General features: G+C 34.9%; 1 protein-coding gene across 2 annotated transcripts in view; it reads right to left on the reverse strand.

The window, feature by feature from the left end:
- Positions 1–21,624, reverse strand: part of Mondo (MLX interacting protein mondo) — a 289,601-nt gene that overhangs the window by 183,182 nt on the left and 84,795 nt on the right. For both annotated transcript variants that reach the window (XM_090376144.1, XM_090376138.1), the window contains exons 5-6: positions 13,899–14,064; positions 3,973–4,068 (exon numbers count right to left, since the gene is read on the reverse strand). In XM_090376144.1, coding sequence (XP_090232270.1) covers positions 3,973–4,068; positions 13,899–14,064 — 262 coding nt within the window. The remainder of the gene's footprint in view (positions 1–3,972; positions 4,069–13,898; positions 14,065–21,624) is intronic.

Below are 21,624 nucleotides of genomic sequence, written 5' to 3' on the forward strand. Positions count from 1 at the left end.
GTCAGCAAAATAAATATTGATGCTAAATCAGGTATTTCATCGGGGGACTTCACCTGACATAGCATCAACGGACTGCGTTTCCATACTTGCCCATAGTTATACAAGAGAAAATTTATAAATGTAAATAAACAAATATAAAAAAATGTAAAAAAAAAAACGAAAAGGTATCTCTTACAAAGTATGGACAAGGTAGTCCCTACGCAGTATTATAATGAAGATATAATTAAGAGAAAAGGGTGAATATTATAAAAAGTAGAAGATTAAAAATATTATACCTGAAAATGGCGACGCGAAACTACATGAGGTCAATACGATAGCTGCAAACAAAACAAATAAAACAGCTACTAACGAAAAAATAGATGACTAGTGACCTCTGTAATCAGATTTTAAGACAGTATTTTAAATATACAGAAGAAATGTGGCGAGAAGTGTACCAGAGAGGACCATATATATAAAAAAATAAATAAATAAATAAAACGGGAGAGGCTGTGGTTTTGAGCTTAGCATCGCGCAAAGCAGCAGATGGCTAAAACTTAAATTAATATAAATAGTGCATTAAAACCAATAGAGATAACAGAATGATAAAAATTGTTTGGACAAACAAATGATATAAATAACATTTATATTATTTCATATACATCTGCATCCTTTGCTGCTGCTTTGCGCGCTTTGGTGCATTTGTTTGTCCAAACAATTTTTATCATTCTGTTATCTCTATTGGTTTTAATGCACTATTTATATTAATTTAAGTTTTAGCCATCTGCTGCTTTGCGCGATGCTAAGCTTAAAACCACAGCCTCTCCCATTTTATTTATTTATTTATTTTTTTATATATATGGTCCTCTCTGGTACACTTCTCGCCACATTTCTTCTGTATATTTAAAATACTGTCTTAAAAACTGATTACAGAGGTCACTAGTCATCTATTTTTTCGTTAGTAGCTGTTTTATTTGTTTTGTTTGCAGCTATCGTATTGACCTCATGTAGTTTCGCGTCGCCATTTTCAGGTATAATATTTTTAATCTTCTACTTTTTATAATATTCACCCTTTTCTCTTAATTATATCTTCATTATAATACTGCGTAGGGACTACCTTGTCCATACTTTGTAAGAGATACCTTTTCGTTTTTTTTTTTTTTTACATTTTTTTATATTTGTTTATTTACATTTATAAATTTTCTCTTGCATAACTATGGGCAAGTATGGAAACGCAGTCCGTTGATGCTATGTCAGGTGTAGTCCCCCGATGAAATACCTGATTTAGCATCAATATTTATTTTGCTGACATCAGATTTCATTATTTATTAATATTTCATATTTTATTCCCCGTTTCGGAATTCTGTATTTAGTAAATTTTTCCCGCCTTTATCTGATGTAGGCTATCGTAACTTTCTTTTAACGTTTTCATGTAATTTTTTAAGCTTTCCGGAGTTTCGAACTTGCCATCTTTACTTTTATTTATCATATTAATTAAAATATACATATATTTACATTTGCATCCGTTGCTGCTGCTTTGCGCGCTTCGGTGCATTTGCCATATCCAGTTTATTTAACTCTCTGATGTTTTCTGTTTTTACTCTTTAATACAATCTTTTATATATTATATTATTATATCAATTTAAGAATTAGTTATCTGCTGCTTTGCGCGATACTGTTCTTTAAATTACACCCATCTCTGTTATTCAGTCTTTATATGGTCTTGTTTTTAACTCCGGTTTGCCATTTGCTGGCTTCAATCTTTATTCTATAGTTAATCTATTTTTTCCTTGTGGCCTTTAGTGTTGCTTGCATTGGCATTTATATTATTTCATATACATCTGCATCCTTTGCTGCTGCTTTGCGCGCTTTGGTGCATTTGTTTGTCCAAACAATTTTTATCATTCTGTTATCTCTATTGGTTTTAATGCACTATTTATATTAATTTAAGTTTTAGCCATCTGCTGCTTTGCGCGATGCTAAGCTTAAAACCACAGCCTCTCCCGTTTTATTTATTTATTTATTTTTTTATATATATGGTCCTCTCTGGTACACTTCTCGCCACATTTCTTCTGTATATTTAAAATACTGTCTTAAAAACTGATTACAGAGGTCACTAGTCATCTATTTTTTCGTTAGTAGCTGTTTTATTTGTTTTGTTTGCAGCTATCGTATTGACCTCATGTAGTTTCGCGTCGCCATTTTCAGGTATAATATTTTTAATCTTCTACTTTTTATAATATTCACCCTTTTCTCTTAATTATATCTTCATTATAATACTGCGTAGGGACTACCTTGTCCATACTTTGTAAGAGATACCTTTTCGTTTTTTTTTTTTTTTACATTTTTTTATATTTGTTTATTTACATTTATAAATTTTCTCTTGCATAACTATGGGCAAGTATGGAAACGCAGTCCGTTGATGCTATGTCAGGTGTAGTCCCCCGATGAAATACCTGATTTAGCATCAATATTTATTTTGCTGACATCAGATTTCATTATTTATTAATATTTCATATTTTATTCCCCGTTTCGGAATTCTGTATTTAGTAAATTTTTCCCGCCTTTATCTGATGTAGGCTATCGTAACTTTCTTTTAACGTTTTCATGTAATTTTTTAAGCTTTCCGGAGTTTCGAACTTGCCATCTTTACTTTTATTTATCATATTAATTAAAATATACAGATATGAGTGTATATATATATATATATCAATAGATACGAAGTGTGGCAATAAAGTTCCTGGATTGAATCTGTTGGAGTCATGTATGATGAGTATGAAAATAAATGGAAGTAGTATGTTGTAGTTCAAACTTCCTCCAACAGATGGTAGTACAGAGATTGTACAACAATTTCATTACGACAACAGTTTCATTAGTAGCTTTAATGTTCTGCATCTTGATTTTACAATGGAGCAATGAATGAATATCAAATTTTGCTTTAAAGTGGGAAAATCTGCAGCAGAAATGTTAAAAACTGTTTATGGCAATGCAATGTTAAGTCATATCAGTGCCTTTGAATGGTATAAGCAGCTCAAAGAATGATATTTGCAATGACCCAAGAAGTGGGCACTATCAACCAATCGAAATGATGATTGAGTTGCAAAAGTTCGGGAAATTGGCAAGAGATCGCTGTTTGACCCCGAGAATAATGGCTGATGATTTGGATATGAATAAGGAAATAATTCATCAAATTCTGCATGAAGAATAATAGAAGAGGAAAGTATGTGCAAAATTTGTGCCTTATAGCCTCACAGATGAGCAAAAGCAATAAAGTGTCATCATACAAAGACTTCACCTAGACTTATCAAAGCAGTCCTAATTTCCTTGACTATATCATTACTGGAGATAAGTGCTGAGTGTTTCAGTACAAAAATATTGAGAAATTCTGGTCTAACAGATACTGCACAAGCAACTGTCTTCCATTTCACAGTGTGAGAGACAGTGTTAAAAAAAGGATTGAATACATACTCAGATAAAATTTATAAAAGAAATGAGTGAAGGATATATGGATTACAATTAGTAGTAGTTTTTATTAAAGCAGGTGCCAAGTAGGCTTTGCTTACTTATATTATTTTTGATGGTACTATTTCACTACTAAATATGAAACTATTCATGAATTTCAGTGTCATATTATGTTCATTAGTTGCACTAAAATTGTGAACTATTTGTTTGTTTTATATTTAACTATATTTTAAAGTCATGATAATGATTGTGCTGTAAAATTTTTTAAATGATATAAAATTTTTAAAAAGTGAGCTCATAAATACCAAAAGTTTAATCTACAAGTTAACTGATGATTGAGACTTCATCAGATCATTCAAATCCCACATCTAATGTGTCCAATATTATCAATAGCATCATTAAACAATCAAGGTTGGAATTATGAGCTTAAAGCTAACTCCAAATTTAATGTAATTTTAACGCTTATTAAATATTAATAATATTTCATTGCAAATTAAATAATAAATCATATAATGCTTAAAGGTTAATAATTACCTTGAAGAGGCTCAAAGGTGTCCATAAAGTCATCCAGAGCTGGTTGTAATTGGACAAGACCTGGCTGGATGAAATCTGCAATTCCAGCTCGAGCAGCTAGAAAATAATAATTCTTAAGTAGTCCACAATAGGAGGGGGGAAAAAATCTAAAACTGGGTTATACACAAAACTTGAGCGGGTAATCAATGCTGACATGCATTCTCTATATATATTGCTCAAACTCCTAATCTGTATTAACAGACATTGAATAAACCACGTGGCTCCACAAGTAAAAGTCCACAGGCCCTCTTTGCCCAATCTGATACTGTGGATATCACTCATTCAGGTGATCTCTGTCTACATAGTTGACCACATTAATAGGCATGTATGTGTGTAGTAAGCTCTCATCACTGTGTTCATGTATAATGCTTGCTTACTGCAACTTGGCAGAATTCCTGTTCAGTGTGGAAATGATATTTGAAGAATTGAGCGACATCATTATAACATGTGAAATGATATACAATGCAAGTGATGCCCATCATAAATATGCAGAAAAATTCCAAAAAAAATTTACCATGCTATGAAAGAGTATCAATAGCTAAAACTTTTAGGCTACAGACTGACTATGGGCAGCAGATATGGAGGAAAATGTTCTCAATGCACTGGCCACAAATCCACATTAGGCACTCACCAGATAGCTGGAACATGAATTTGTCTAGAAGAGCTACATGCTTTCCACTTTCAGCTGGTACAATGCTTCTACCTGATCATTCTTCTCATTTAAAAATTCTGCCACTGGCAGAATTGTAAATGAGCAGGATGGTCAGGTGATGGGATTTTGTAGGTCAGGATAATGGGATTCTGTAATGCGTAGGTAATGACAGTAAGAATGAAGTAGGGGTGTGTTTGAGTAAACAGATATCTGAAGTGTGGAAGAGATGAAATACATTAGCGATAGGTTGATAGTTACAAGGATGAAGGCAGAACAAAGAGAAATAACAGTGGTACAAGTATATATGCCAACAACTGCACAGAAATGTGGAAGAGGACATGGAATAGTTTCTTTATAATAACTAGAAAATGTAATTTTCTAGTTATTATAAAGAAACCAAAAAATGTAATGGAGAGAGATCAGATAGACAGATTTTTGGTGATTACTAGTGATTGGCATGCAGTGGTTATTTTGTGAACAAAATAATGGACTTTTGTGAATAGAATAATCTAATAATAACAAGTAATTGGTTTAAGCAGCATAAAAGAAGGAGATATATATGGTCCATTTGATATCGATGGTTCAACTGTTCATGATCCTGCTCAGGTAGCTAACAAACTAAATCAATATTTTGCATCTACATTCACACATGAGGAGTTATTCAGGAAGGGGAATGCCATAGATGAAGTAAACACTGGCAGTGAGCTAGATGATCTTGTAATAATTGAGAGTAAATTGGAGGAGAAATTGTTGAAGATAAATACAATAAAGGCACCTGGGGTGGATGGGATCTATCCAGTTATATTAAAGGAGGCAGCAAAGGAAGTAAGCAATCCGTTAGCCATAATTATGAGAGCTTCCTTGGACTCAGGGGAGGTACCCACAGACTGGAGATGTGCAAATGTAACAACAATTCACAAAGGAGGATCAAAGGCTGACACAAGTAATTATAGACCTGTGAGTTTAACTTCTGTTCCAGGAAAATTAATGAAAGCACTGGTTAAAGAAGCACTGCAGGATCATCTTGACAAGAATTCAGTTATAGCTCAGACACAGCATGGTTTTGTTAAGGGAAGGTCTTGCCTGACCAATTTGATTGGATACTATGATGTAGTCACAAAAGAATTGGATGCAGGGAATAACTTTGATATTATATATTTGGATCTTAGAAAGGCTTTTGATACTGTTGCACATGGAAGACTGCTGCACAAATTGGAGCAGTGTGGCACTGGTGGCAAATTGTTGCTATGGATAAAGGGATCGTTGAGTGGGAGAAGACAGAGAGTGGTAATCAATGGACACTGCTCATTGTGGACTAATGTTATTAGTGGAGTCCCCCGGGGTTTAGTATTAGGTCCATTGTTGTTTTCTGTATTTATAAATGATATTGATGATGGTATATTAAGCTTAATGCCCAAGCTTGCAGACGATACGATATGAAGGTTGGCAGGTTTGTTAAGGACACTAATGACAGTACACTGCTGCAACTGGATCTTGAAAAGTTGAGCAGATGAACTGAGAGGTGGCAAATGAAGTTTAACATTGACAAATGTAAAGTACTATATATGGGAAGCAGCAACCCCAGAGTGACGTATCAACTCTGTGGTACTAGACTGACAGTGGTAGAGAACGAAAAGGACCTGGGGGTAATTGTGCAGGCAGATATGAAGTTTTCTGAGCAGTGCAGACGGTCTGCAAGAGTAGCTCATGGTGTCTTGTCAATGATATACAGGAATTTTTCTAGCAGGGATAAGGAGGTGATTATCCCCTTGTATAAAGCAATGGTCAGGCTACACCTTGAGTACTGTATAGAGGTCTGGAGGCCTCATTTTAAGAAGGATGTAGAGCTATTGGAACGAGTACAGAGAAGGGCAACAAGATTAGTGAATGGAACAAAGGGTTGCTCTTACAAAGAAAGGCTTAAATTTTGCAAATTACAGTGTCTGGAGACTGGGCACCTGCGAGGTGATCTGATTGAGGTGTATAAAGCCTTGTATGGTTTGAGCATGATGATGGAATTCTTCTTCTTGCTCAGAAAAATCATTTGAGAGGGCATAAATTCAAATTGAGGAAAGACAGATGTAGGATAGATGTGTGGAAGTTTGCCTTTAGCCAGCAGGTGGTTGGTTGGTTGGTGGAACAGACTTCCATCCTTTGTTATGGAAGTTGATAGTCTAAATAAATTTAAGGCTGAGCTGGACAAGTACTTGGAATGAATGGAGGGGTGAAATGGGAGCGTTTTTTCCTTTTTTTTTGGCTGATGCTGCATAATCTTGCTTTCTTGCATCATATGCCTCTACTAATGCTAATGCTAATGCTAAAAGACATGATATTAGCTGTTGGGTCCCCTTTGGGTCTGCTCATAATAATTGATCTGGAGGTATGGCAGTTTCACCACTGCTATAAACCGGAAATTAATAAACAAAGGAAAGTCAAATTTAAGTTTATAGGTGCTTAATATATTTATCTTGGCAAATGTTCATAAAAGGTGTTATTGTTGTTATTTTGGTTTTTAGGAGCATTAGCAACTAAGGCCATATTGCTCTGGGGATATGCAGTAGTCATTCCCTGACCTTTCTGCATCCTCTGTATTTGGTGGTCACGGGCTTGAACCCCGGTCTAATCAAGAAGCGTGTGCTATGCACTGCTGCTCCTGCCCACCTGGCTATGGAGGCACCTTTAATGGTGTTAAAAGTATCCTCCATGGATAGGCACATTCTCAAGAAGCAACACATTCTTTGAAATATTCTGAAAGATATATTAGATAATATCACCAAGAGACTGGTAATCTTGTTCCGTAATTCCAGCAGGGTATGGAGATTGTTGATGTAAATGTGTTAGCATTAGTAGTAGCATATGATGCAAGAAAGCAAGTTTATACAGCATCAGCCAAAAAAAGCTACACACACACACACACTCTCTCTCTCTCTCTCTCTCTCTCTCTCTCTCTCTCTCTCTCTCTCTCTCTCTCTCTCTCTCTCTCTCTCTCTCTCTCTCCATTTTCTCCAAAAGAAAAAGTTTTTTAAGTTATCAACTTCTACAATGACAGATGGTAGTTTGTTGCAACAATCAACCACTCGCTGGCTAAAGGCAAATTTCTGCACATCTATTTTGAGATCATCTTTCCTCAATTTCGATTACATCAAGCATCTCCCACAGGAAGAAATTGGGTGAAGTCAAGTCTAGTGATTGTGGCAGCTACAATCCTTTCAAAATTACTTGGCCTGTGAAAACAGATTTAACTGCTGGCACTAAAGCTCTGAACATGTGGGAGGTAACTTTCAGAACATTCTTCACCATCTTGCTGTTTATAGATGGCAATGTAATAAGAGGTTACTGTCTCTATAAAAATGATAAGCCTAATGATGTGGTGGCACGACAATCCCAATATTCTAAAAATTCAGTAGCACCTGGTGCAGTACGTGGCTTTTCAGTATACCATATATGTTTATTTTGGGTATTGACAGGTCCACTTAAAATCAATCCTCATCTGTGAACAATGTCTTGTTCAGAAAGTTCAACCCAAGAGAAATGTGCTGCAAAAACCAATTGCAATAGGCCACTTGCTTCCTTATCAGCTTCTTTAAGTTACCTCCACAGGTAATTGAGGCTGATTACTTAAGGAAATTTAGAGGTCAGCTTGATAGATACTTACATGATGATGAGATAGTTTATTTTCTTTTATTTATTTCTGGCTGGTGCAGCAAAATCCTGGGTTTTTTTGCACCATATACGGCTAATGCTAATTAACCATTTCAGCAATGAGATAGCTGAATGTGTGTGGCCTTAGGTGTGAATTTTGTAAAAATGAAAACTTAATATAAAATGTTTTTATATATTAATTTGTTCTTATTTTGAATTGACTATCAACATTAGAGTGAAATTATATTCAAAAATCAAATCATAATTATTTAAAAAAAATCATAAAAATTTCTGTAAAAAAATAAAATCCCATCCTTACTTTTTTTATGCAATACACAAATGCTTTTTAAATATCAATCTATTCTCAATTTGAATTTATTGCTCAACATTATAGTGAAATTGTCAATAATCAAATTAGATTAAAAAAAAAAAAAAAAACATTAAAAAAATCCTGTAAAAAAAAACATAAAACCCATCCTTGCTTTTTCTGATGCAATAATATTATCTATATCTATTTACTTATCATTTGATTAAATTTCATCAACTTCTGAATTAGAATCCTTCAATTCTTTCAATTTTGGGTCCAAATTGGACAACCAAAGCTAATAGTGCGACATCATCATCCTCCAATTTTCAAAGCTGTTTTCATGTTTCCATCTATTAAATCTCTATCTAGTATTAGTTGGAAATACAGATAAGGGGTAGCAGTACATATTGGAAGGGTTCAAGACAATTTTTGTTTGCTAACAGACATATTATTTGAACAAACTTTAAAATGTATAAATACAGGGTGTCCATAAAGTCCTGTTCCTATTTTAAAATGTAATTATGTCACAACCAAAAGACAGAGCAATGCAGTCTTATTCAAATTATTATGAAACTGCAGATTTTTTTTTTTACAAAGTATTATAAAACTCAAAAAAGGATTTTGATGTGAAACATACTCGGAAACCTGAACTGAATAAATCTGATCGTTCATGAAAAATGTGTCATGGAAGTGATGTCATCTGCGGCTTCTGCCAGAAGCGCTTCCCCCGCTCCCACCACCAGTTTGTGCCGAGCACTCACTAGTAGTGTGATTAGAGTGTGTGACACATTTTTCGTGACTGGTACGATATCTCAAGTTCTAGCGAACTGATTTACAAAATTCAAACAGCATTCATTTGAATTTTGGCGAACTGCATTAGAAAAACACAATAAAAAATTTTTTTTAAAAAATGCGTGTATACCTTGTATGCACAAAAGATGTTTTATTTTATGTGAAAACGTCCTTGGCTTGGAAGGGGTTAGAGAAATCCAAGCCAATAGCCTAATTACCCATTTGATTGTAGCCATTTGTTGAATAGTATGATTTGCAACAATACATTTGTCAACAATTTCTTTTTTGTCTTGCATTTTCATTAAATTCCATCGTTAGATGCTGCTATAGAATTTGCGTCAATAATTTTGGAAAAGGTGTTCAATGATGCTGAAGTCAAATGCAGAGCATTCTCGAGAGTATTGTGCAAGAATGAAAGAAACAAGACCTAAGAAAATAGACAAAGGTAGCAATGAGTGCACAACAACAAAAAAAGACTATTGAGATTACATCACATTTAAAGAAGTTGGATTTAGTGACAGAGAGGCTCATTTCTTCTCGCTTCTGTTGTACATGCTACATTTGCACATTGTTGAAATCAAGGCAATTTCAAGTTTAACTTCGGATTGGAAGAAACTAAACTGTTAATTGCTTTCTTGCAAGAAATGTTTGACCTACTCCAGGGGTGGCCAACTTAATTTGTGATGCGATCTACTTTTTTTCTTCAAAATGTGCCGCGATCTACCATCTCAAGAATTTCATTGCACATGGTTAAAAAAGTTCATCACCACATACTGAAATATGTTGTTTATAAATTTTAAATACAATTAAGAATTTTTATTTTAAATTCATACGTATTTAAATTTTTAATTTATGTGAAGTTTGTGACTTCGTGTCATCTTCCAAGCTTTCAAAATCGGGGATATACTGTGATAAGGCCAACCATAAAGAACCTTTTGTATGATAATCCGTAAGAGTAGAGCGATTCTTCGTCTTTCTTTGTTTCAAATACGAAAAGGCCAATTCACATAGATATGTCGAACCAAAACAGGAATTTAAAAGTTCACTGCATTTTTTTACATTTGGGTACTTTTCTTGGCAAACATATTTCCAAAAGTCCTTTTTTGATGATCTGGCTTTTAGGAAGATATCGTTTTGCAATGTAATAATTTCATTTTCAAATAATATTTTCTGCAATTTGTTTCGTATCTAAGTCGACATTAAATGGATAAGAAATACAGTATATTGAACAATGTCTTCAATTGTTTTAAAATCACCGAATCTGGTTTCAAAATCATCCACAACTTTCTCAATTTCAGAAACATATTTCTCACTATAAAATTCAAAAACGGATTTTTGCAAATGACCTTGCATATTTGCAAAATGATCGATTTTTTTTCTCTTTGAAATCCTTAGTCATTGCCAAAAATTGATATCTATATGCATAAATACTACTAATGATGTCACCCACATTTTTATATTTTCCTTGTAATTCCAAATTCAGATCACTTAGTTTACTGGTAAAATCTGCCAAAAAAAGCCACATCACACAATCACTCCATATCTTGTAGTTGCTCATAATCATCACCCTTTGATCAACAAATTTTTTAATTTCATTCAGCGAATTCCGAAATCTCTGTAGAAACTTACTCCGACTCATCCGCCTCACAACTGTGTGTAATATCAGATCTGGTTCATTTTCATTGAGTTGTATTTTGAAAAGTCTCCTTTGAAGAGATTGATGGAATTCACGATTTTGAAAGATATGTCCAGACCACTTTTAGTATTTAATCTTTTGCTGACTAACACTTGTTGGTGGATACAGTGGTAACTCAAAAAATCTGGGTTCATCATCCTTTTGGCACAATGCGATGAATCCATTAAGATGCCCCGTCATTGCTTTAGCTCCATCTGTTGTTACTGATACAAGCTTAAATGGTGGTAATTTTATTTTTTCTAAGGTCACTATTAGGTGGAAAATCCGATTGATATTTACCATATAGTGCGTTGAAGTGCCTTTCTAAATATCCTTTTTTGGGTATAACCACGGAAGCATTGCAAATCAAACGACAACATTTTTCTTTTATCATTGCAAAAAAGTATTCTAGTTCCGACTCTTGATGAAAATGATACGTTTTACTCTTTTTTGTAGTATTCATTTTAAATCAAAGGGAATTAAATTAATGTGCAAGTACTGTCCAGTTATTAATATTAAGTAAGCTAAATAAGAATTCAACACACACTATGCTCTCCACAACATAACTGCGTGAATTTTCGCTAGACAAGCCTAGTGGCTGCGCAGTAGCAAGAGTAGTCACGTGGTTCAATAGATTTATAATAAGCATATGCACTGGGGCACATAATAATAACGACATTTAGATTTTGACTGATCTATTTTTACATATATTTAAAATTTGTCGTGATCGACCGAAATTAAAGCCGCGATCAACCTTTTGGCCACCCCTGATCTACTCTAAACAATTTCAACCCTCAATTTCAACTACAAGATCGGGTACCTCAATCAATGCTGTTTTTCAGACATTTAGATATGTTGCAATCTCAAGTATACCTCTTACTTTAGTTATCATTCCTAATAATATTTTATTCTTATTCCTAATAATAGGAATAATTTTATTATTATTCCTATTACAAAGAAAAAACAGAGGCAACATTTCCTATTTGACCTACATAACCTCAGGGGCTCACATCTGGTGAGTATGGGTTTGGCACACCCAGGATATCCTGAGCTGGATATCATCACTTCTCTTTTTTGGTGATTCCCTTCTACTTCTGACTCTCTCTGGGTAACTCAGGAATTTTCTTTTTTTTTTTTTTTTTGGCTGGTGCAGCAAAAGCCTCAGGCTTCCTTGCACCATATAGCTAATGATAATAATATCAATAATAATCTAACAGTTTACATACTCCTGGAATCTGTTCAAAGTATCCACCACCACAACACCATATGGAAGTTTTTCTGACAATCAAACATCGTCTGGCTGAAGAAAAATTTCCACACATCCGACCTTCAACCATCCTTCCTAGTTTGAATTTATGCCCCTCACCTGTGTGCATGGTCTGAGCAAGAGGAAGGATTCCATCAACATTAAGCTTACTTAATCCATTCAAGGCTTTAAACACTTCAATCAGGACTCCTTGCAATGTCTAGTCTCACAACATTGCAATATGCAGAACAAAGAAAAGTCTTTCACGAAAATCCGTCCACTTGGAGTCGAACTGTTACTCGCAGACAGACAGATAGTGAGGACAATAGGTACATATCACTATATATATGCGAATGTGCCTAAAAATGGAGGTGCAAAGTTTGGAACTACAGCACTTGGTGGAAACTAAAGAACAATACTGTAATGGGAAAACAAACTACACTTCATCTTGGCAATACTGAATGCATTAAATGGCCATACCTTGTTTTAGATACTGTGCTGGTCGGAGCTGATATAAATTCCCTAAATGACTTCTTCTTCGCATTAGGAAGTACTGTAATTCATTTAGTATTGCTCAGTTCATAAAAGAGCAAAATTTTTTTCGCCCCATGCTCGAGTTTTCACTATAAACTGTATCCTTTCCTATGGTATATGAATTTGGGCTTGTTTGTAGTTTCTTGATAAGAGCAGGAACTATAAACTTAGGTATGATATTTCAACAAGTTACTTCAATGATTACAAAAGACAACAGTCATGCTTCTCATGCTTCATACAGTATTTCAAATTCTCTATCTGATTATTGAATACTGTATTGATAAAGGAAAGTAATGCAAGCCATCTCATTATCTGCAAGTTAAATTTGTTTTACTGCGAAAACATTTTAAGCAATAGTAAATACCACCAGAATGAAGAAATTACATCACCAGATTCCATACAGACAAAAAGCCTGGTTTGGTGGATGTTGTCTGTTATTTCTGAAGTCCATTAAATCAAAAGATTCTGTACTTTTCTATTCAGATGTTATGTGGATAGCTCATAGGCCAATACAGTGCTCATATAAAAGTAAATTATCAGAAGTATTTTTGTCATCAGCAATACCATTTTTGGCCACTACTGCACATCAATTAACTGAATTATGAAATGCATCATTCAAGAGGATATTTTTACATTAACAAAACTCTTTTTCTCCATCATGCACTTTGATAACCAACTGATTAGCTTCTGAGCCATACATATACAGTGGATACACTGATAACTGAAGCAATGTTTCATAAAGCAATACATGGCAAGTGGGTATTGTATGCTTCCCATATGCAAGAGAACCTGAAGTCTGCCCAATGCCCATTCTACAAATTCACACAGAATGGATGCACAGTAGTCTCCAGTGGCATATAAAAAGTGTACAATACCTCAATGCCATCCACAGCAGCACAAGACTTTGCACTCAAGCAGAATGCAATGATCAGGACTTCCATTTTAAAAGTGGCATTGTATAAATAAGTGTTTTTCTGATTATTTGTTACAGTAAGAAGATAAACAAACACCATTTGTTTTGTTCTTATAATATACTTACCAATTTCTCTGGGGTTTGGAAAATCAAATGGCTGGTTAGGAATAAGAGTGCTAAATAGTGTGTCACTAAAGTCCATTATAAACTCATCATCCACACTAAAAGAACTTGGTGATAAACTACTGCTGTTGGACCAAAGAGGCCACCTATGATCAAAATCAACTGCCATCTATATAATAAAAATAAATTAATGGGAATTTTTTCCCCTGAAATATAATGCATAAAACTTTACATATAATTTCTCTACAATTCAACAGTAAAAAAAATAAATAAAAGAAAAGTCTGAGCATATAAAACTTACTAGTTCTGATAATCTTACTTTACAGAACTAACAGAACTGATAAGGATGGCACATGAACGGCTTTTCTTGTTTGTTAATTCACTTCCTTTCACACATACAAGTGCATATTCATTTGTATATTTTGTATACAGGTTACTTTGGTTGCTTACTTTTAATAGGCATTTTATTCAAATTATTGGCCTTAAACTTTAAAGTTAGAGTGGGTGCTTAACTTTTTTCTTGTATGAATCAGTCTGTTACTCATTCCAAAGTAAGCAACTAAAGCCAAGGTGGCCACACCTTGTTTTAGTTGCTTAGTGCTGGTCGGAGATGATATAAATTCCCTAATTGACTTCTTCTTTGTATTAGGAATGCTTGCCTAGTACCTGGATAGACTATGAGGTGATGAAGGCATCCACAGGTACAGTAATACTGGCTACACTGCATCTCACGGTTTCCAAGTATGTTGAATGTCTGCAGCTTCTTTCAGTGTCCGGATCTGTATCACAAACCACCAAAACTTTAAAACTTCCATTTTTATTTCATTATTTAATGCTTCCTGTTTTTTTTTTGTTTTTTTTTAAAACAGTATTAAGTAGTAAAAATATGTATATTGTATAGATAGGAACTGTTTATAAATTTTTACATACAATATATATAACAAATCAAATTATGCAAAACATGTTCAAGATAACCCTAAACTGAAATGATGATAATGAATAAGAGTGTTAAACATGGTGGCTAAAGGCTTTTGTGCACAGAATTATGCAAATAATTATGTGCATAACTTGAAACATTATAATAGGATGAGCTGTATTTATAATTCATAGTTACTTCTACTCCTGTTTAATTTCATCACAATAGGTTTTCATACACTAAAGTAGCCCAAAGTAGTATACATCAATGCTAACTCATCAATGTGTACCCATTCCACAATGTTCCAGTTTGCAGAAACCCTGGACAACAGAGATAGCCACTATCTCATGCACCTAATTACAAGACAAAACTCCTTCCATTTATTCCATAAAATAATCGCAGGTTAATTTACGCAGGAAACTGTGCCTTACTAATAATGATTAAAACATATTAATCTATCAGTTAAGTCACACAGTTCAATTCAGGTATTGAAATAATTTGATAATATATGCTTATCTGCATTATTATTATCAAAACTGCCAACATAGCTCAATACTAGAGGTTTACTATTAACCTATCTTTTTTATGTTTTCAAATGGAAGTTCTTGCATGGACGACCTGGCTGATCATTTAACCCTATGCATTATTCAATATCTGACATAAAGTTGCCATCTTGCTGTCTGATGAGTTAATAATGTCCTTGTCCATAGCAACCTTCTCTTCCTATCCGATTTTCCCTTCCCCTCCAATCCCCATACTACTCATTCTTATCTCCACTTCCTTTCCCTAAACACTTTGGAGCTCCTAGGCTTAATTGATAGCCCCAGTAAGAGTTTCAGCTAAAAAGTAGTCCCTGGCACACCTCCTTGGAGCCAAGGTTGAGAGTCAGGGGGCAGGGGACACCCAGTCCCCTGGCTGCTAAGTCGGCAGGTGCTGGCGCTCAAAACTCAACATAACAACACACATACTTACATACACTTGCTGGCCTTGGCCTTTTGCCTTTTTAGATGCTACAGTGGCATATTCACAAGCATGTTCAACCGGTTCTGTCAAACAGGGCACCGCACTCAAATGGTCTAAATAATAACATCATCTGCATTTCTATCAACGAGTCTACTGCTGTCTTAATTTCTAGTTACTCACATTATCGTCACTCCAAGAGTTGAAGAATTTGAAAAGGGGCTCACATCCGGTGAATATGGGCTTGGCACACCCACGGTCCTGATCTGGATATCATCATCATTCTTCTCTTTCTTGGCGATTCCCTTCTACTTCTCTCTCTCTCTCAGGTTTTCAGAATTTTTAATTTTTTTGGCTGATGCAACATAAGCCTCAGGCTTCCTTGCACCGTATGGCTAATGATAATAATAATAAAATTTGAATACTGTAAAATTTGAAAAAATTAAAAAATCACTATTACAAAAATAGCCCCATATTTATTTTTGCACAGGACCCCACAAGTAACTCTTGAACAGGGCCCCGGTGGCATCCGTAGCAACTGTATTTAGGAGATGGTTGGTTCCCGTGGAGTGATAGTTGCTATTGACGGCAATGCAAATTCTCCACTCTGGGGTAGTGAAGACACTGATGAAAGAGGATTAGTTCTTGAAGAGTTTGTAGCTGCCTCCAGGATGGAGATATTAAACATACAAGAGCACGCTCCAACATATTCAACAGTTCCTTAGCAGTCACATATTGATTTTACTATGGCAACTTATGCTAATAAGAATAAAGTTATAAACTGACAGGTGTTGGAAGATTATACAACCAGTGATCATAACAGCATCTCCTTCAGTATTGTTAATAGAGATGAAATAAGAGAATGTTGTGATACTGGGAGATATTTGATTAAAAATGCCATGTGGCCTAAGTTCCAAAGTTTGTATATAAGGTATGTTAATGAAGCAGATTAGCAAGTGTTAACATCTGAACAGTATGCTGAAAAATTGACTGAAACTTTAGTAAATACTTGCAATTTTTGTATGAAAAAGAAGAAAATGGTTACAAAGCCAGTTTTCTGGTGGAGTCAAGAACTTATTCAAGTCAGGTCTCAAACTATGAAACTGAGAAGGCAATATCAAAGGCATCGAAGGTATAGAAATTTAGATATATGTAGTGTTTATTTAGAGTTATACAGAGAGCAAAGGAAACAATATGTTAAGCTGTCAATAGGGCTATGTCGTGGAGAAAATACATTGAAGAGCAAGGATCCTGAGATCCATGGAGTACTGTTTTTAAAGTATTAATAAATAAGAAAAATCTATTTGAAGCTGTTACCACTGGAGTTGACAAAAATCAAACTTCAACTTGATTCTGTGAGCAGAATTATGGAAGACCTCTTTCCTGATATTGAAATTGGGGATGAAAGCCTAGAATAACAACAAATGATTATTGATAATGTTCAGTATCAATCAATGAATGTAAAGAAAAAATTTTCGATTGAAGAAGTTAGTGGAGCTATTGGGCCGCACAAGGATAATAGAAAATTGCCGGGCCTAGATAAAATTGAAGTTGTTGTTATAAAAAAGTCATATGAATTGAAACCTGAATTGTATGTTGAGTTGTTTGATAAAGTGCTTAGAAGAAGGAGTCTTTCCCCCAGTACTGGAAGAATGCTTGGGTGAAATTAATTGTTAAAGGCATAGATAGAATGCTTAATGAGACAGGGTCATACCAACCTATCGCTTTGCTCACTATTACAGGCAAAGTTATGAATGGTTGTTAATCAACCGCTTAATGATTATGTATGATGCAGAAAATTTGTTCTTTAGAAATCAATTTGGTTTCAAAAAAGGTTTATCTACGGAGGACGCTGTGTATCAACTGATACACACCGAGAAGCAAAGCGATACTAGATATGTCTTTGCTATATTTGTAGATCTCAAGGGAGCATTCGACTGCTAGGGTATCCTGAGTGGAATAAAGATTTCTAATTGTTCACAAAATTTATATTCTGTATTTAAGAGTTATTTTTGTTCTAAAGAAATAGTTGTTAAGACAAGATATACTCATATTACTAAGGTTTCATGCAGATGTCCACAAGGCTTGGTGATTGGCCCCTTTGAATGGAACATTGTATTAGATGAATTTCTAAAGAAACAGATTCTTGGCATAACATTTATAGTGTATGCTGATGATTTGGCTGTGTTAGTACAAGGCAAACAAAGCAGCTGAGGCTCTAGGTATGTTAGAAAATTGGTGTCAAAATTATAAGTTGCAAATTTCCAAGGACAAGACTGTTCAGATGCTTCTGAAGGGGCACCTTAGCATGAAGCATGCCCCTACTGTTAGGATTTACGGGGACACGGTTTGGTATGTTAGAGCCACACGGTATTTAGGCTTATACCTTGAGAGGTGTCTCTTTTTACCAAGCACGTCAAGTTTTTGAAACCAAGATTCGAACATTATATGCCAAGCTCCAGAGGATTGTTAGGACTGCTTGGGGAATCAATGGACAATCTTTAAATTTATTATATGACTGTTTGTTGACCTATTCTTCTGGAGCTTGGGTTCACAGAATTAATAATGCTATCATGCAGAAATATTTGATTCAAGCTCAGGGATTCGCTCTTCTTGGGTTGACACGTACATGCCGAACTGTCTCTTCTGAAGCATTACAGAAGATTATTTCTGGAAGGCTTCCTGTTCAATATGGGGTTTTGCCAGCTGGATTATTATATTATACAAAACGTAATATCAGAACGACTATTCTGGGTATAACATCTTGCCTAGAGGAAAATAGGCATTAATCTAAAGTGATTTGAAATCTGAGAAAAAGAGAATTGTTTTGCAAATAATGAATATGTGGCAAGAGGATTAGGAAAATGGTAAGATATTTTCCCAATCCCCAATAATAAAACTATAAATCCAAAGTTAAAACCATGGCTTCAATTTGGTTTTCATGCCACAATTACTGGACATGGATTGGCATATAAATTGTCATTGTTAAGATTACGTGAGCAGGGATTATGTGCTTGTGGTGACCCGTAAACATCTGAACATGTTACGTTGGATTGTTATTGTACTTGGACATTAGATCTAAATTGGAAAGATCAGTTGGGATATTAAAGAAAGAGCCACTCCGGGTTCTGTTCATAGATCTTCACCTATTCGCATATGTTAATGATTTTGTGAGCGAAGTATTTAGAAGACGGAATACTCTAATGCTAGATAGTGGTGGCCTGCCTCCTCGTGGCAGGGACAGGAACCCGTCTGATTGAGATCTACAGATATGAATTGTCTAGGTAGATTCCTCTCAGTTGGGGCCAAGTGGCCAAATTGAAAGTTTAAAATTTTGCATTGTGTTATTTTTATTGTTTATACTAACTTATTGTATACCACTATGACCCAGTTAATAGTATAACATTGAAGCTAATAGCCACGGATAGGCTGCAGCCTAGGAAGTGGTCTTTAGCATTAATGGAATCTTAAATGGAATGTCCATAAAGATCATGCTGACTTGCCCTAATTACTCAGATTTCCAAGCGAGGGATGTTTGCTCTCACACAATTCACCTTGGTGGAGCTCTGTCTTGACTGAGACCTTTTTGGCAGATTTGTAAAATTTGTGAAGGGTACATTTATGTGCCGATAATGTTTTGCTAGATAGGGCGGCCTACCTCCTCGTGGTGGAGGCGGAGACGGCACTTCTGCCATGAAGCCAAAAGGTTGTTCTATCTTATTGTCACATTGTTGAGTTGTATTTGGCAACATGACTAACATACATCACCAAAGTTAATTATTATTGCACTGGTAAATTATAAGAGAAATCACACAAGGATATCTCTTGGGTTGTTGTTGTTGCTGTTATTTGGTTTTTAGGAGCATTAGCAATTAAGGCCATATTGCTCTGGGGATATTTGCAAGAATTAAAAACAAAGTTAGTAATTTTAGCTTGATTCATGAATGATGATGCCATTTCTAAAGTAAGAATAAGTCTATGCCTCTGATGCTATAAAGAATTTTTAAAATACCACATAACTTGGGATAATTTGTTATCATTCAAGGCAGAAAAAAAAAATATATATAATGCAAAAGCATTCATTATTTTAATTGTGTTATTATTTTTAATGAATAAAGCAAAGGAGATGAAAATTAACAACAATATATAATGACTTTTTAAAAGGAAGCTGTTATGTTATTGTGGTTTTTAGGAGCATTAGCAACTAGCGCCATATTGCTCCGGGAATATGCGGTGGTCATTCTCTTGACCTTTCCGCATTCTCCGTATTTGGTGGTGACCCTGAAAACCCCGGTCTAATCAAGGAGCGTGTGCTACGCACTGCTGCTGCTCCTTCCCATCTGGCTACAGAGGCACCTTAAAAGGAAGCAGAATTGGTAGCACTTAAGACTGAAAAACACAAACTTTAAAAGTGTGATGCAGAATCATGGTTCATATATTGTACAAACTGAATATTTCCCAGAAGACAGATTCCTCTTTGTAAGAGAGAATTTCTCTTTCCTTTCCTTTTTTTCTGCAGAAACAAACTTAGATTAACATACACTTTTTTTTTTTTTTTGCACAGAACTGACACTTTCATGACTAATCATTAATTTTAATTATAATATACAAATATTACTAACATATTCTAATCCAACTGAAGGGATCTTGCTTCTTTGGGGATAAGAAGTTTAGTTTAGAGCTTTACAAAGGATTTTATACTTGGATAGTATCTGGTATATCTAAAATCATAGTTTCCAACTTTTGTAACATTCAAAAAGCTGGAGATCAGGTAAATGCAAGTAGGAGGGAAAATAGATTTCTGGGCCAAAACAGGCAAAAATACAGAAGATTTTTCAGAAAAAGCAGGAGGTTTTAGTAAAGTCCACACTGCACTATAAATTAAATTTCACTGAAAAAAATACTTGTTTCCATTAAAGAACAGACAGGATTGTTTACAAGTACGGTATCATTTCAAAAATAGCTTACCAAGGATTTTTCTATCTGTGAATTTCTGTTTGGATTTTTATGTTAGATCAACTGATTTTGATTACTTCAATAAAGATATCATTGCACTCTCTGCCTTCTTCAGAAATGATGAGTCAAAGTTTTGTTCATTACAATGGCTCTGCTGTCTAGACTTGGCTTGTCAAGAGCATTTCCAAAGCTTGAAAGAGAAGATCTGAACTCATGCTGCTGTTGATGCTATATAAGCTTGGTTTCTTACATCACTTTGCAAATACCGATACTATGTTTGCTTGTTTGTTATTTGGTTTTTAGGAGCATTAGCAACTAAGGCTATATTGCTCCGGGGATATACGGTGGTCATTCCCCGATCTTTCCGCATCCTCTGTATTTGGTGGTCACGAGCTCGAACTCCGGTCTAATCAAGAAGCGTGTGCTACGGACTGCTGCTCCTGCCCACCTGGCTACGGAGGTGCCATACCGATACTAAATCTGCAATTTCTCTCTCTCTCTCTCTCTCTCTCTCAGAAATATGAAAAAACTTAATTAAGACATACAAGAATAACACAAGAAATGAATTTTGTGCTTTAACAACAGTAATATACAGTACATTTCAGGATGTAAATACATAAGAAAAAGTACAAACAACAGTTCACTTCTATGCCAACATGGTGTTTTCTGTTTCCTTTTCTTGCTATAGTAGATTCAGCAGTCCAAAACTTGTAAAATACAAAGATGGCCTTGAAGGCATCCAAAAGATGTTTTGGATTGTAAAAACTTTACAGTATCTGTGTTTTGCTGGATATTTCAACAAAGTTCAGTATTTTCACTCAACAAGTCAGCAAGCAGTAATGATATCAGCAACACATTTCCTGCTGTATGAGATTTTTAAGCAGTATAAACAGGAAG

The sequence above is a fragment of the Mastigoproctus giganteus genome, chromosome 1 (assembly GCF_048544385.1).
Source record: "Mastigoproctus giganteus isolate SK-2022 chromosome 1, ASM4854438v1, whole genome shotgun sequence".
NCBI classification, from domain to species: Eukaryota; Metazoa; Arthropoda; class Arachnida; order Uropygi; family Thelyphonidae; genus Mastigoproctus; species Mastigoproctus giganteus.